The 17993-nt window shown below is 45.2% G+C and overlaps 2 protein-coding genes across 2 annotated transcripts; one reads left to right on the forward strand and one right to left on the reverse strand.

Annotated features, from left to right (window-relative positions):
- Positions 1-503: 503 nt before the first annotated feature.
- Positions 504-9616, reverse strand: gatb (glutamyl-tRNA(Gln) amidotransferase, subunit B). Its single transcript, XM_057036415.1, has 13 exons — positions 9442-9616; positions 8273-8426; positions 8068-8181; positions 4673-4871; positions 4467-4589; positions 4273-4386; positions 3388-3472; positions 2557-2601; positions 2043-2235; positions 1831-1964; positions 1067-1145; positions 823-957; positions 504-744 (listed from the first exon to the last, which is right to left on the reverse strand). Exons 1-13 carry the CDS (start codon positions 9588-9590, stop codon positions 619-621), a joined length of 1650 nt encoding a protein of 549 aa, XP_056892395.1. The 5' UTR covers positions 9591-9616; the 3' UTR covers positions 504-618.
- A 113-nt stretch (positions 9617-9729) lies between these two features.
- dctpp1 (dCTP pyrophosphatase 1) lies at positions 9730-10874 on the forward strand. Its single transcript, XM_057036419.1, has one exon. The coding sequence runs from the start codon at positions 9839-9841 to the stop codon at positions 10370-10372; it is 534 nt and encodes a 177-aa protein (XP_056892399.1). The 5' UTR covers positions 9730-9838; the 3' UTR covers positions 10373-10874.
- Positions 10875-17993: the final 7119 nt, after the last annotated feature.

The raw sequence follows: 17993 nt of genomic DNA on the forward strand, positions 1-17993 counted from the left end.
GCTTCTACCCAAGCAGCCCTTTGCTGTGCAGCGAGCTGCACTGTGGAGCCTATTTGCATGCAAACTAGTTATTTTGTTAAAAAGCAGACGTCTCGGGGAAGTAATTAAAGTGGGAAAAACAAAATATTCACAAGAGGCAAAACAAACAGATCTGAGAGCAAAGTAGAAGGAATCATTAATGCTCAAATATCTCCCAACTGGAAGCAGTGTATAGACTAAAATCTCACTTAAAAGTTATCATTTTGTATCAGAAATAAACATTGCTTGTTACCGATAGGTACATTACCTGTTATAACCACAAGAGGGCGCCCGCTGTTTTCTCCTGCCCGAAACCAGATGGAGATTTAACTTCCAGCTTAACACAAAGATGAAGATAGACGCAGTCTAGTAGTTTATAACTCACAATGTTGAATTCAGAATGTTAAATTCTGCAATGGTTTTTAAATTGTGTTGAAAAGAATGCTCATTTTTCCCTGTCCAAGCAGTGAGACGTTTATTGCTGCTGAGGGTCTCCATAAAAAAAGTTTTATTCCTTTCGCGCCCATAAATACTGTACACAAATATAGATATTAGCTTATTTACAATGTAATTCAACCCGTTCTTTATGATTCTGAAGCGTCATGACGTCTTGTCTTGTAAAATTGCTCTGACCAGGACAGGATCAGCTCTGCCTTTGGTCTCTTTCTGAACCAGCCCCATCAGCTTGTTCAGAACCTTCTTATTTCCATTTCTGATGGCATCAACCTGTGCAGGCAGAGAAGCATTTTTTTTTTCTTCCAAAAAATGGACAGAAGCAGTCATTTCTGGGTGAACCGTCCTCACCTCATGGGGGTGCGAGTCGACCACCTTCTGGCAGATGCTGTGCAGCTGATTGGTGTCGGCCACGAGGCCCAGGTCCTTCTCCTGAATCAGCTGCTGAGCCGCTTTACCTGGTGACCTCCACATCTCCTGGAACACCTGAGTCAGACCCACGTGAGAGGTGTGAGTGACAGCCGGAACGTAAAGAAGCAGGAGCCGGGGTGACAGGCAGGAGGGGATAATTGCGTTGCCCGTGCGGCTGACTGACCTGCTTGGCAACCGAGGAGGAGATCTGGCCCGTTTCCTGGAGCTCCAGCAGCTCGGCCAGGGCGGGAGGAGAGATGGGGCTGAAATTAAATGAAGCCGATGTAATCGGATTTTCACACGCGGACTGAAAAATAGCCGATATTAAACAGGAGAAGGATGAAAAATGAGGGGGCGGAGCCTGAGTGGTCAACAGTCTATCAGCATCATAGCGGTGTGATTTGTCTTCTCCTCGGGGTACCTGACACTGGATCAGAATGCCTGTTGGAATACATTAACCAGAGGCGGTTGCATTCAGAGTAACGGCCAGCCCATCCATCACGGCTAAACCTCCCCCAAAGACACAGGAAAATGAAAAGTATCCATCTTGACTGTTTATTTGTCGGATACAGTAATGATTCCTACTCCGACCAGGCTTGTGAATCTCATCATGTCACTGTTGCGACGCCTCAGATCTGCCAGCAGAGGCAGCCGGGAGCGACCTTCCCCATCCCTGCGCCTCCTTGTTTCTTCAATCAATTTAATTCAGTTTGAAGCCAGAGGTGAAAAGAGGTGTTAGCTAACTTCACAGGGAGCAGAAATAGTCAAAAACACGAGTTTATCCTCACTTTTTTCCCTATTTAAGCATCAACTATCAGTTATTTGATGAACATTTGGTTTCCTTGCCTGCTGGCTTCGCTCCATCTACCCGTAATTCTTAAAAAAAAAAAAAAAAACACGGAGGAGCTCTTTGCTTTACTCAAAGCGCCGTACTGAAAGACGTCTCACCTCTGGCTCACGGGTATATTCTGCTCTTTGAGGTGACCCAGGAGATCGTTGGTCACCCAGCCAATCACCTTCCTCGGCTCCTTCGCGGTCGCCTTCAGCACTTCCTCAAAGTATTCCACAAGTCCGTCCTCATTCTGCAGCACACAGGCACGTTAGTTTTAGCGTAATACCAAAAATAAAGAATGGAATGTGCGATTGGCTTCTAATCTTACCACCAGAGTGAAGCTGTGCTCTGGAAGGATGCCGTAGCTCCTCACCAGTCTGTCCCTCTTCACGCCGGGCAGCTCCGGCAGCCTTTTCCTTATCGCTTCCACCACCACCGCCTGGCGCACGTCTATTCCGGGGGGAAGCGACGCGTTATCCGTGTAGACGATCAGAGGGGGCAGGTTGGGCTCTGGCATGAACCTGAATGGAGGGTTTGAAGGTTGGGGAGAAGGATCTTGTCAGCGATAAGCTCGGAGCGGAGAAGGCTGATCTTTGCTAACACTCCTCTCGACAGCAGGCTCGCCACATTTCACTTCTGGCCTCAATCATCTGACTCCATCAGCTTTAAACTTGTCCATCTAGCCCCCCTCTCTCCCGGAGTATTTACTTCTCCCCGTGGAGCTGCCACTCACGCTCCTCCAGCCACCGCAGAGAGCGAGATCGGATATCATTACTGCATCAGTGTCACCAAGGACGCTAAACACGGCGCCGTGGATGGAAGATGAAGAAGCTCACACTCGCCTGTAATCCTGAAGACCCTCTTTGTCCCTCATGGAAATGGTCTCCCTGCAGATTGAAAAAGCAATCGTGAATCAGCAAAATTTTAATTGGCACAGGCACAAGGCCCAACATCCGAAATGCTGGGGAAATTTTGAAGTCAAGCAATTAAACTGGATGAATTGTAGGGAAAAAATTAACTTTGTCCAGGTGTCGGGTCAATTAGTTACTATAATTATCAGTTTGTGGGTCCACAGAAATTAAACGATTAAGTTTGAAACAATTTAATAACTATAATTTTTTTAAATTGGAAATTGTGAAAAGATGGTATCAACAAGACGATGCTCACTAGTTGCAAGAAACAGAAAACAATTAACGATGCAGAATGATCCATAATCAATTACACCTGGGTTGAACAAATCTTTTTTTTCTTTTTTAAAAACAGCTAATTAAAAAACACTGAAAAATAAATCGAACGGTTTGTGAATTTCATTTTTTTGCTTTTGTCTGGTAAACAATGTGGTCAAATCTGCAGCTCCAGGCTCAGAGACGGGAGAGAAGGAAAGGGTCACGGTCATCACGCTCCATTTAACACACTTTCTGGACTTCCAAAGCCTCATGGGAAAAGAACCACTGTAGCAGGAGAAGAGCGGGGCCTCAGGTGTGCGTGCCAGCCGGTTGATTCTGTGAAATCACGCGGCTGCAGCGGCGCCTCACCCACCTGACGTTAACGGTAGCATCCAAATGACTCCCTTCATCATGATTTAGCGTGACGGTTTGTTTCTGAGCGCAGGACTAATGAGCCAGACGCAGCCCCCTGGTCAACGGGTGCGTCCTGACCCTTCATCCTCCTACCCTGATTTGGAATCGTAGGCTCGGGTCTCCTTCAGCACCACCCCTCCTCTCTGAAGGATATCGATCTGTCTCTGGATCTCAAAGTCTGTTGACGGGAGGGGGAGCACGAACACAAACATTTTATTCAATAACACGCTCCGCACAAACATAATTTCACAGTAAATACTGAAAGCGTCGCTGTTATGTGCTGGCTGCCACGTTAGAACTGTGATGAATGATGTTTTTCTCCAGGACTTTTAAAAACCGATTCAGAGGTAGCGTAAATTTGATAAATCATCCATCCCAGGCGCCACAGAGGAACAAAGAGGTTTTAAACATTTAAAATTCTTCATCAGTTCTCCTTCGCGAGCCTCAATCAACGGCGGCTCAGACCAGCGTTGACAGAAAAATCCTGATTATTTTTAAATGAGTGGCTGAGAGGAGCTAAATCAGCTTCGACCGCGGAGCAAAGTGTTCGTGACAGGCTGCCAGAGCAAAACGCCGCCTGACGAGTGGCTGCCAACGTTAACTTCCTGACAGGACGTCTCCTCATCAACTCCGCTGGTTTGTTTTCATTAGAATCAGCTCAAACAGAAAATAATATAGAGTAGAGCGAGTTTCCAGCGGTGGCTCCACTTCAGACTTTAACAGTAAGAGCTTTGGTGATGAACGCGATACAGAGGTAGCAATTTGGATGCTATTAACACGGTAATAACATTGGAAAACCTCAGCTTGTTGTTTCAATTGAAGCTAACCTGCTCCTGTGATAACGTCTAAAAGGAACGGTGCCTCCCATTTGTGGTTCTGTGGGTGCCCTCGCTCCACCTGTGGCCCAGTAGCTCCATAAATACCCGCTGTACTCTTAAACCACCTCCTTATCCTCCCCTCCCAGTTCCCGATCCTCACCGATCGCCTTTGCCAGGTATCTGATGCTGTTGATGTTCTTCACCTCGGCCCTGACGCCCAGCGGCTCGCCGGGCTCGTGCACCGACACGTTGGCGTCGACTCTCATCTGGCCCTCTGCGGAGGAAAGGAGAGGCGGACTGAGCGCGTGGGCGGAGGTGGGTGGGCTCAGAAGTGACAGCGGAGACGGTCGGTACCAGACATGTTGCCCTGACAGGTGCCCAGCGCCTGCAGGATGAGCTGCAGCTCCCTGACGGCCGCGGCCGCCTCCTCTCCGCAGCTCATGTCCGGCTCCATCACCAGCTCCATGAGACCGACACCTGACACGGGTGGAGACGGACACGCATTACGTCTCCGACAGGCCCGCGGCCTCCTCCAGCCTGAGCTTGTTTTGTGACGCGACCTGCTCTGTTGAGGTCGATGAACGTCTGGCTGCGGAGGTCGTCGTGAAGGCTCTTGCCGCTGTCCTGCTCAAGCTGGATCTGTTTGATCCTGACCGTTTTCTGGATCACCTGATTCCTCTTCTTTCCTCCGAGGAGGCTGTACAGCAGCGCGCCGTCGACCGCGATGGGCTGCCGCTGTTGAGTGATCTGGAATCCGGCCTGAAAATGTAGAAAATGTGGAAAAAAGTGGGAAAATTCAGAGCTGCCTCAAAATACGAATGTTTGCCAATTATGTTGAGGCAGCACACGGCCAGTCATAGACAGAGAAGGGATTAGCACTGCGCTAACTTCACTTAATCCCAGGAAGACGGGAAGGAAGACAGGAAAAACAACTCTGTGACGTTAAAGATAATATTTTGCTGCACTGGCAAACAAATTAAAAGCACTGCTTCAGCATCCTAAACCTCTCTGATGAGACACAAATTCTTAAATAACTAGAAACCTCCTATTCGTCACAGAGCTCCTGACTTAGTCCAAAAATTGCGAGCTAGGAATCTTAGAGCGATGTAACTCTGAGCGAGGAGCGGAAAGAACATTTTGTTCTAGTGAGGAGACGTGGTTGACCTCCTCTCGCAACATCCCATTCCATTCCAAGAAGAAATTCAAAGAAAAATCTTAATATTCGATTTCAGTCTTTGGCTTCTTTGTGAATACGGGCCCAGATTCTCTCTGACAACAACTCTTTGTCTACAAATGTTCTTTGTCCTCCTGTTTTACGACATCAGATGATTAAATCTGGAGGTGCAGCGATTGGGACCAGATGTTTACACAAAAACCCTGTTGGTAACAACCATCCGTGTAGAGGAAAGGAGAAAAGTCACTATTTTGTTTAAGAGATGTGTGATCACGTGTAAAGACGTCGCTGGCTAACAAGCTGGGCTGTCCTTGTAAAAGTCTCTACTTACAGAAGAGTGAGAATAAATATTTTACTTCCTACTTAAATAATCTGCAGCCCCAAGTATCAATTTTCCCACATTACTATGGCAACCGCCTCAGAGGATGTAACCATTAATCAGATGAAGGCTAAAGGAAGTGAAGTGGGTGAATAAGAGAAGAGGGGAGTCAATGGAGTTTGGTGCAACGTGACTGACTGACAGACGGGCGGACGGACTGACTTTATTTATTTGGGCCTAAATAAATCAACAACCGCCGCTGTTGCGCAGGAAACAATAAGGCAAGATCACTGTCAACGTCCTCGCAGCCGCAGAGAAGTCCCTCCAACCCTCCTGTCTCAGCAAAACCAAGCTGAAGTCTGACAGTGGCAGGTAATCCCCAGCAGGGACGCGCAAACACACACTCACTCGCTTTCAGACTGATGTCAAAGTCCCCAAACGATCACGTCGGTTATCCCGTTACACCCGACAAACCCACTCCTCCTGTCGCTGAATCGAGTCTGTTAATCTGCCGCTTTAATGTCTCAGGGAAATCATAATTACGTTCCCAGTATGTTGGCGTGGAGCTGCCGATGCATGTTAATAAAATTTCCATACGACAGCGATTGTCTCGCTCAAGGAGCGAACGCTCGTTAAGATGCAGAGTCATCGTTTAATGAGCAACTGTGCTGTTTTATGAAGCGCAATCAGAGATTTCTGGCAGAACTTATCAATAATGCACGATGCAATTTACAACTGTGTTTTGCAGGGGGTGGGATGGCGTCTCCCTCGGTGCTGCTGCCGGTTTGGGTGCATGAAGAGAGATTGTGGTCGATCTTGAGGTTGGACGAGAAAAGCGCGGCGTCGTCTGCATAATCAAAGTGTCGTGATTTCGAATTTTCTGTTTCACACGACACTGGAGGAGAGCACTGTAGCAGCAGAAGATGCTAATATGAACAATTAGCATGGACGGTTTTATTTAGGTGGGTTCGTTATCTTTAATTAAAACCACACATATGGGCTCAACCAGTGTCAGTGTGTCAGAAAGAACTAAAGAAATCACAACTGCTGTTTCTGCCTCTGCTGGAATGAAAATATTCCAAAAGAGGTGATGCAATCTCTGGTAAACACACGAGAACAGCGAAAAGAACGCTAATCTCGCAGCTTCTGGGGGATTTAAGGCAGGATGATGTAGCGCTGCCACGGCGATTAGAAACGCGTCCTGCTGCAATGGTGCGATATCCGAGTCTGTCAGACAAAGAGTCGGGAGATCTGACGGAAAGTTCCTTCTACTCTGGTCGTTTAAGACGGACCTGTGACTTCAGACCACTCCAGACAGAAATAAGACATCACTGATTCCTAATTAACCTCTGCATCACCTCATCCAAAGCCATGTTGGCGCAATACCTGCCTGTGTAGCGGCTGGTTAGCAAACTTCCTAAGTTCTACGACTCCTCACTTTGAGGAATTATGAGCAGACGTCTCTATGGGCCAACTCACTGCTGAGCTTCCATGACGCTTCCATCTTCCACGTCACTCATAACGACAGTAAAAAGAAATCACCCAGGCGCTCCCACGAGATGGCGGAACTTTGCTTTGTGAGCACTTCATTCCAGACATCGCTTGGGAAAAGGAAACATTAAAGGCTGACACGCCTTTGCTCAAATAAGCTTGGCAAATATTTCTGAACAGGTTACATGGCTTTATTTTTGTGGATGAATTATTGGCCAGTCTACTCGAACATCCAGCTACATCATCATTTCTGTTTGTAAATTTAGGTCCAACATTTAGAGTTGCCCATGTCAGAGTCCACAAACATAATTGCAACAAATATCTCTTTTATTGCAGATATTCTCGGATCCAGCTATTATTCCTCTGCTAACCTCACAAATTGTATAATGTGAACAAATCTAGCTGTCAAATGTTGGAGCTCAACATTGACAGACCAGAACGCTCTTGGCAGAGGAAAAACAGAACTCCTTTTTATCCATTTCAAATTCCCTTGAGGCCGGGCCAATAATGCACAGCATGCCATAATGTTGTCTCATAATGTTAAAATTGCTGCTGTCCAAGAGATCATAATGCACAACAAGACGCTACTATTATGTCAAACATTCACAAGTGCTGATTCCCGGCTTCATTTCAGGCTTTGAAGAAATCATGGTGACTACACAAACACTACGTCTTCTCTTCGGCAGCTTTATGTGTCATTTGTCTGTCTGTGGCAAATAGCACCGCTGCTGCTTCAGAGAGGCGTAAGCACTATTTCAAATAGAGCTCACGGCAGGGAGAGTTTACTGGGAGTGCCGTGATGAAGCGGTTGGAAGCAGATTCAATGAAGCAGCAGGACGTTCGGGACAATGACACGTCTGCCGAGTCGTTTGTCGGGTAAGGGCCTCCCACTAATGCCCCTGCAAGTGCTCTTCCAGGCAAGAAAATCTAGATGACACAGAAAATGAGGAAAAGATGGGAGAACCCCTTACCGGGAGGTCGGCGTAGAAGTAGTGTTTCCTGTCAAAAAATGACTTCTTGTTTATGGTGCACTTCAGAGCCAATCCTGTCATGACTGCTGCCTCCACACATCGCTTATTCAGCACCTCAGGGCAAACACAGAGACATTTACCTGATAAGAAAGCAACCCACAAACAAGTGATTTTCTTTGTTGGATCCACATTAAACATCACTCACGGGTAGCGTTCCAGGCAGGGACGCATCAAAGAATGACACCAGGGAGTTTGGAGGTGCTGAGAAACCCACAGGGGAGCCAGAGAACAGCTTGGTCTTGGAGTTAATTTGTGCGTGGATTTCCAAGCCCACCACCCCAACCAGGCGCTGGGGATCACTATGGAGAAGAAAAGACAGGACATCCATCAGCAGATGCACACAGGTGGACTGAGGACAAGAAGAGAAAAATAAATATAAGACACAGTTAAAGAAATGACAGATTTCAGTCTCAATAGCAGGCATCTCAAACTGCAGCACTGCCTCAGTGATAATACATTTTATTATCTGCTGGTTGTCTCAATAGTGGCTGCGGACTTATAAATTTAGACCAGGAAGGAAAATGAAAAATAAAAGACAAGCTTCATGTCATAAGAATCTGTAATATCTGCACATAAAATGATGAAATGTGTTTGTTTTGTGTATCTTAAGGTGAATTTAGCAAATGGAGGAAAATATGAATGCGTGGGTCATATAAAAAAGAAAAAATATTTAACTATGTTAAAATAAAACCATATTCTTCCCAACACATACATGTTCCACAACAGACCAGCAGCTTAGAGTGAAGGATTGTTTTAGAGTGTGTTATCTGAACAAATTAGCAATTTCTCTGTATTTCCACTTAACAATGGACACAACTGTGACTTTATTGATTTAAATTTTTGTGTCATTTTTGTGGCAAGGGGTAGATAGGGCAGGACATTGATGGTATTTTACTAACGTAGATGTAGAAGTTTCTGCAGCCTGAAATACATCCAACAATTTAACCATATTAAAAAAAGCATAAGCATTTCAAGCCATAGTCCTAAAATGAATAACTGTGCATATATTAAGCTAAAAGTGTCCAGTTTTGCTAGGTGGTTGATGGCTAAAACAACCAGAAATTCAGTTGCAAAGTCAATTACATCATTCGATGCGTTCAATAAAGTCATATACCGGAAGTTGCAGATGCGTGAACAAAATAAGTCATACTCAGCACACAAATTGTCATTTTCATCCGAGGAGCAAAGTGAATCTCTCGTGTATTTTGGTAATTATCTAAAGTGCTAAGTATTTCCTCGTTCACAGTTACTCATCTTACATTCACATTATTCAATAGGCGGGTCAAAAGCACTGCTACAGATTAACGTACTCACCGTTTTATTTTGGGCTGTAGCTGACTGGCGTATTGCGAGCTTGCTGTATTAATTCGTCTTACCAAAAACGAACATTTTGGATAAAATATTGACATTTGTTTATTAATGCTGTGCAGAAGTTCACCTGCTGCTCTATAGGAGGGAGCCATGTTGCTCACGTCTACTGAACAAAGGGAGATGTAGTTTTTTAAAGTGATATTTAATATTTTAGTCTGAGGCAGTAGTGCTAGGATAAAACTACAAATCCCAGCATTAGCGAGGTTCCGTGTTGTGACGTAACCTACTACATAATTTCCGTTTTGGCGTCTGGCGGGAGTTGTACATGTGTTGCGGTAGAGCTTGTTGACAGCCGCAAAGAAGTTGCTTTTAAAGACGTCGCTGTAAAAAGTCGTCCAATATGATGGCCACCAACGAAGACGACAAGTGTGGAATCGCCGGTGAAGCTCCTTCAGTGACTTCAAATGGCAGCGGACCCAGTAAGGCGCACTCGGTCGTGTTGAACGGGACCTCGTCACAGTCCAAGCTGCAGAACGGAGGAGCAGAGCGGCCCGGGAGGTTCACCTTCAGCTCGGAGCCCAACATTGAGGATATAAGGCGGATGCAAGCGCAGTTCACAGACGAACGGGACTGGAACCAGTTCCACCAACCGCGTAACCTGCTTCTTGCTATGGTCGGGGAGGTGGGCGAGGTGGCGGAGCTCTTCCAGTGGCGGGGAGATGTGGCCGAGGGCCTGCCGGGCTGGACCGAGTCAGAACGCGAGCATCTGGCGCACGAACTGAGCGATGTGTTGATCTACCTGGTGGAGCTCGCCGAGAAGTGTCACGTCGACCTTCCGCAAGCAGTGCTTCGCAAAATGGCCCTGAACCGACTGAAATACCCCGCCAGCAAAGTGCACGGATCGGCCAAAAAGTACACGGAGTACAAGGACTGAGATGGACGACAACCACCGAGAGCTGCTGACTTTTGTCCTTATGTCCTCTTTATTTTATTTTCTTACGCTCTGATGGTTATTGTGGAAGCTGCTACAAGTTCAGAAAACCTTTTTGCTTGAGGTGTTGGTTGCAAAAATGTCACAGGTCTTAGTTTTTCTGATTTTCCTGCGACCTAATGATGCAAATATCCATGACAGAAAGCAGATATCGTGATCCTTGAAGCTGCTGTTGTGGTTTTGGTTGCTCTTTTTTTTTCTTTTAAAACTGAGGATTTTTAAATCCCGTCTTTTCTGATCATTAGTGTCTGTTTGAGGTGGAGTTGTACTTTCTAAAGGTGGAAAAAAAAACTTGTGCATTGCACTTCTTGAGACTGTTAGATTTATATTCTCATGGAATGTTTTAGAAGTTGTTGCTGATTTTAATTTTTTTTGTCATCATGATTGGATCAGCTTTACTGGCACAAGTTTTGCCACTGGAGTAAACGAATGTGTTTAATTCTGATTCATATTTTCTGTGATTTGTCTCATAAAATGAGTGGAATCTGTTCTACATGCACATTACCAACAGAAGGGAACATGGGGTCTCAGAAAGCCATTTCGACTCAATTACTGGGTCATTAGACACACTCAACTGGGCCTAATGGTCTAATAACGCAACAACCCCATCTTAAAACCCAATTTCAAGGTTATAATATTCTCTTATTTAGAAATTTACTATGAGGGCTTGAATCAATTTTCTACTGCCATTTTGGAAGCTGTATCAGAAACACTAAAATGTACTTTGAAATCACCTTTGGAACAAGTTTCTCTTGATATATAATCAGCGACGCCAGAGTTGGAGCTTCAATTGAATTTTTCAGACTAACACTAAGAAAGGCTCATCCAATCATCAGAGTTCTATACATTTAAGATGATTAATAACTTGAGAAATTGTGCTCACGGGAAGCAGCTGGAGCCCCTAAACTCTTCACTCAAGAACACATACAACACTAGCAAAGTAGGTGTCAGGTGTACCTGTAGGGGGCGCCAGCAGTGACAGGACTGCAGTGAACTACACATAATAAAGCAGGCGTAGAAGTCCTCATGCAACTACTGTAATTAATGGTGGATTGACTGCTAATCCGCCCCCCCCAGGAATATCTACAACATAGAGCATGCAACCCATCATGGCATTTATTTACTTACAGATTCATGATTAACCCCCAAATATGCACATAAGTTACAGAACACTAGAACTGAAAACAAATTATTAAAGTAATCTAGTTTTTCCTAGCAGAAAGTAGAGAAGACTGAATCCCATTTACTGCCGACAGGAGTCTCTCCATGTGGTCTTCTCTCTTTGATGAATGTTATTTTCTCTTTATACAGCCAGGGTTTGCCATTGGCACAGAAGTGGTACAAAGACCTCAAAGCTCAGCTCCTGAGAATAGACTCGCTAAACAAATGTCATGGTTTGCAGGTTTCTGTGTTTGCAGGCAGAGTCTTTCCGCTCGGCCTGTTCCGAACAAAACAAGACACATCCCGGCAATGCAAAGTGCTGATTGTGAAGGATGCCTTTATATTTGTGGCATTTTGCTAAAAGTGGGCAAAATTGAACCCGTTATCTTCAAGTGCAGACTCATGCCCCGCGTGTTTGTTTTCTTAAACTAAAACACTTGAGGAATTTAAATTAAAACTTTTAAGATAGATTTGGGCTTTTGCTGTTTTGAAATGGGATCATTTCTACGGTATTAACATTAACCCAGTCGATAGTACAACCACAGCTGCTGTTGCTGTTTTGTGGTTCTCCAAAGGAATTCTTAGTCTGTTTTTCTCACCTTGTGATACACAGCTTTAGACAGTGCAGAGATGTGTCGGCTCTCTTTCACAGTGGGGTTACCACGGCAGCGGGGGTTCGGTATCAAATCAAATCCTGTCATTTCACACACAAACCCAAAAAATGTTTTCTTTCTTTCAACTTTCACCTTCAAAATGTTGGCTGCTGTTACAGGCACAGGTCTCTGTAAATGACACCAGCTAATACGATAAACCCCAAACAACAGCAAGAGGAAATAAGCCAATCAACATTTAAAGATGTTCATTTCTCATATCAGCCAATAAATGAGGATACCGGCCAAAAATCACCTGTAGAAATTAGCTGAGCTCTGTTCAGCTTCGTGTTTAAAATTCCTGTGTGTAACATTTAATTATCCTGCTGTTTGAAATGCAATAAAATTTCACAGGCAAGTGTCTAATCACACGATTACGCTAATGTAATAGTGAGGCGTGTCCCCCGCTGGGGTTTCAAGGACATGCCAAGGACATGGCTTCATTAGCTTTTAGCTTTGCCTATTAGCAGCAGTCAGTAACAACCAACATGCTTTTGTTTCTTTTTAGTTTTCAGGTGAATTGGACCAAACAGAGTAGCTCAATAACTCTCAAGGTCATTGCTTCTGTGCTCGATGCCACCTTCTTTGTTTCCTTAACTGACAGATATGAGCACCCTGTGGAGCGATACGGTCTCCTCCAATGACAGGGACTGAAAGAGCTTCAGATTGTGCCGTTCCCGAGGAATGAACGGTGCGTTTGGATCCCTCGTGCGAAGATGGAAAAATGCAACGTTTCAACATCTTTTGGTGCACATTTAGTGCCCCGTCCCAAAGCAGTTTGAGGTCAAACTACACCTTATGAGGCAAGAACACCTTCCAACAGCAGCTTCACATTGGGAAGACTGAAAAGAAAATCTATTGTAGATCAGAACAGACATTTTCTATCAGCCAAGAATTCCCAAGCTGCTCACCGAGGTGGGGAAACTATATTTCAGCTGACAAAAGCACTCAGATCTCCCTCAACATCATCAGACCTGAGCGTCGGTGAGACCTGAGTCTAGAGGAGACGCAGGCAGTCGCACTCGATTCTTATTATGTTTTATTACTCAATCAGAAGCATGAAGTGATAAAGTATCAATAAGAACTAGCTTCACAATCCACAGGGTTGTGTTGGAATATCTGCATTGATTAAGTGGAACAGAAAAGTTTCTAAGTTGTTGTTGTTGTTGTTGTTGTTGTTGTTGAGTCCATCGTTTGAATGCCTTGTAATTATACTAATATATTGCTATGTATTTTTACATTTTACATTTCTTCTACCAGAACCTACACTTAATCCACTCATTTATATAATGTTGATTGTATTTCTTCTGGTGTATATGTCTGTGCATGCTAATTGTTGCTAATTCCTTACAGTAGAAACATTGGTGCGGGTCCCCATCCATGAGTGTAACACTGTAGCTCTGTTGTGTTCCTACAGCAGCCCAGGGTGGACAAACAGTCTAAACAGGAACTTTATACTTTCATTACTTGTCAGCTGGGATCTGTCACAGTATGAAAATACGTTCCTAATCTTATGAGACTTCATAGGTCCACAACTTGTGGATGTAGCCGCTGTAGCTTCCTCCATCACTAACCCTGGCAGGATAACTCTAATCCCTCCACAAGTCAATTCCCCTGTTGCATTTACAATTTTCCATCACTATATTGCTATATTATGTTTCTGGCTCCACATCTTTGCTCCCACTAACCTCCTGGTATCCACTTCCTCCTCCTGACTTCCTGGCATGTCCCAATCCCAGAGTGCTTGGCCCGACAGCTCCTGGAGGGGCTGCCAAGGAGTGATAGACGGTTAGTGGCGACATCCTAAATCAGCCGTGCAGCCTGATCAAAGTCCTCCTTTGTTGGGCTGAAATTGGACTCGGACTGACTGCTGCATGTTCAATGCGGAGCAGGCCACCATCCCGTCTGGTCTCATTTCAAGCTCCCCGTTTTTGAATGATTCATCATAGGGGCTGTGGAAATGACAGAGGAAAAGTTCAAATGGAGAGTGACAAATTCTTGGTTCAGATCATTCTGCCGGAAAGTGCCGAAAAGGTGGTGTTATTCAAATGCAGCTCTTATGTCTTTCAACGCGGCTCTGCTGCCCATTTGTGCTCTGCGTAGATCTCCCACTTCATTTTCTTTCTCCCCTCCTCACATAAATTGGACATCAGTGGCTGATTTCCTTTCGTTTTACAGTTTGGATTCGATCCCTATTAGAGCATAATGGCAGGCAGCCATGCTGTACATCAAATCAAGTGAATCAATAAACATGTGCAACGTGATACGTGATGGTGCTGGATGACACTACGCATCCGTATCCTCCGTTTCCAAGATACGCGGTGCTCTCTGAGTGCACGTCCAAGGCTACCTTTATTCAAAGAGACTGTTGCCATGTAGGTCTGTTGCTATGGAGGAGCCTCACATTGTTTTTGAGGCAGACAGATGTAGCCTCGCCACAGGGAGGAGCCCTTTCTCTCTTTTCCTCCAACCTGCGGGGGTTCCTGCCTCCCCCGTCACAAAAAATAAAGCAGCGACTCACTTGTTTGGGGCGGGGATTGGGGGGGGGGGGGGGTAGAGACCAAGAGCTACCCAAGCACACTCAGACATGCTGAGTTTCGACCGCATCTGTCTTCCAAACTTTTTGCACAAGCTTTAGAGTCGACAACCAGTCAAAGGCCAACCTGTCTTTAAAAAAAGTGAATCAAAAAACAATGTCGTGCTGTATTTGTCTTGTGACTCTGATGCTCTGGCCTTTCAAGAAACTACTGACTAAAGTCTCCCTGGTCCCTTAGAGCTCTTCAATAAAGGTAAACAATGAGTTTACCTTTATTGAAGAGTTTCTGCTGCAGCAGATGTCCTGATACGGGTGAGAGCACCACCCCCGTGTTTTACCAAACAAAGCCACAATTCAGCTCATATCCCATTGGTGCCTATTGTGTTCTTCCAGTTTGGGTGTTCTGCTCCCAGCTCAATCAGTCTTTGAGACTTATATCTCTTCCCAGTTACGCCTCCATTTCCAGCCGCTTTCCCCTTCATTGTTCAGCAGCTCCCAGTTACTCATCCTGCCACACGGAGGACCTCTCGAGGAGCTTTTTTCACTTTGGCCCATAACAAGGGTCATCAGCTCTCGTTCCGCTCCTCCGCTGGCAGGCCATCACTCAGCACCACTGCCAGGAGGGACTCCCAATACCTCACGCCAACACAATCACCCCCTCATAAAGTAGGAGGGTACGAGAGGACATCGGGACAATTAAATCGACAACGCATGTTTAAATGGAAAACAATCTCGTCTGAAGAATTTAAGTCAGATGACGTGCACAAAACTAAGAGGGCCAAGAACCCTGCCCTGTGGTGCTCCAAACTATATGTCTGGCACATCCAAATTTGAAAACAACTATTATGCATCTGGCTGCATATAAAAAAACGCTGTAAAAATGTAACTTCAACACAATTCTTGTGAATGTGTGGACATAAAACCGCCATTTTGTTGTGCTCCTGCATTAGTTAACTGATTACACCCGTTTAGCGTGTGGGCTCTTTAAATGTCAAATGCGTGGACTCGGCTCATATTTAATGGACATTTAATCTGGCTGGGCCCAGCAGAGCTCGTCTCCCCCTCCTGTGTAATTCTACATCAGCTCGGCTGTCCCGAAGCGGTGGCCATCGGTGCAGCTGAACGCCTGCAGCCGCTCACATCTCAATTCCAGCACGCCGGCTCATATATTATGTGCGGTTCATGCGGTACCAGGCCGTGTCCTCCCACAGATCCCGAGGAGGCAGAATACTCAAAACACTTCAAATATATAGACTGCGGTTGTTATGAATGCCTGTGATTTATGTAGCTGTGGGACGTCACTCCTGCTGTGTTCAGAGGGGACCTGATTACAGGTGCTGACAGGCTGTATTTTATATGACGACAGCACCGAAATTAGATTATTATCTTTATCATTATCACATGACTGTTTTTGAAAGGTGGGCATTAAAGTCAGTAAAGATGTAATAAATATCTTGTGCATGTTTGCAGCGTTCATGTACACTGACAGGACTCAAACATCCTTTTTTTTTACTCTTTTCAATCTGTACTTTGCAGTTAATTTGAAACTCTCTTTCCTGGGCTTGTCTTTGGAAAGCAGCGTGGGAATGCTTGTGCTGTTATTCCACTTGCAAATAAATTTTCCTCACATTCTTTCATGCCGTCCATCTCTGCGGGTTCTTCTGCTCTGCCCAGGCCACGCCCCCCCCCCCCTTCACCATCCTTCAGCCGTCGCAGACAGGGCCACGCTTTCTCCAAATCTGTAAAGGTGAAGATAAATCAGCCCTCATCCTGACCGTAAATCACTGTGCTAAACGTTTTGGACCTTCGTGCACCTCTCCAGAGGGAGAGAGAGTGATGTGGGCCAGGACCGTCGACCAAAACCTCCCCCACAGAACCCAGATGTGGCCCGGTAGCGAGGTGAGCAGGTACCACCCAACGTTGAAAAGAAAATCTCTCCATATGGAGATTGTTTTTAGTACTTCAGTATGAACAATTGCAGGTCCCCTTTACTTATTGTTTCAGAATAACAATTAAAAAAAGGATTAAAATAAACAGAAAATGAGGCTTTTCGGGGCAGCTGCTTCTCCATCGGCACACATATGGCAGGCACCCTTTTTGGAATGCAGCACACCAATTTGGGGATTGATCCTGTCTGTGACTCTCCTCCACCCCCCACCCCCCCCCCCCCCCCACACACACACACACAACCACCCACCAGCAGCTACCAGCCATCTGACTCGTCTCTCCTCAGATTTAGCTCGTGTTTATGTGCATGACATTAACTACCTGTGTTTATTTATAGGATGGCATTTTAGTCAAAATCTGGGTCTGATGAAGGTAAACACACACACACACACACGCACGCACACACACACACACACACACACACACACACACAGAGGTTTATTTATTAGCAGGGATGTTCATAAACGCAGCCTCCATCTTAGTTTTACATTCATTATTGTAGATTCGACAAGACTGAATCTTATCTGCCAATATTTAGGATAATAATTGTTGGGTTCATCTCTGGCCCTTCATCATGGGTCCTTGTGTTAGATTATTTGGTTAGAAATAAGCAAGTCAGCTTCCTTGTTTTCTGAATAGACTTATTGAAAACCTGCTTTAGGTTTTAAAGGAGCTAAAAAGATTTACTGAAGCCAAACTCTGTCTCTTATTATCTGGGACCTCAGCAGCTCTGACACTCAGGGACTTAAAAGATGGTGTCGAGAGGAGCCTTCGTTGAGATTTTCGTTAAATGATTAAAAGGATTTTGACACTATTGTGTCATAGTTGCACCCGCCTCTTGTTTACTTCCATGTTTCCATGTTGTAGTAGCAGCTTTAGGATGATTCATGATTATTTAAGCGGGGATGTTCCTCCGTTCTTGCTTGTAACAAACGTGTTTCCTCACAGTTGCTAAGATCTTTCCCGGTCATCCTTAAAGCCCCGCAGAGCTTCATTATTCTGCTGTTTCGTACTAAACCGACTCCAGGCTGTGATGGAAAGGAGCGAGGAGAAAAAATCAGCACGAGTGATTTATTGTAATGAGCTGAAAAACAGATAATAAATCGCACAATCGGCCAGGGGGAGCAACAGCGTCAGGGTGGATGCGTGTCTTCTTCTTTTGTCCACACCTCCTGCCTTCCATTATTTGTCCATTGTTGTCACTTTGCCCCCCCCCACGCTGCACCGTATCCATCCATCCGTGACCTCCTTTACTCAGACCGAAGCGTAA

This window comes from Takifugu flavidus, chromosome 6, assembly GCF_003711565.1.
Source record: "Takifugu flavidus isolate HTHZ2018 chromosome 6, ASM371156v2, whole genome shotgun sequence".
In the NCBI taxonomy this organism is placed as follows: Eukaryota; Metazoa; Chordata; class Actinopteri; order Tetraodontiformes; family Tetraodontidae; genus Takifugu; species Takifugu flavidus.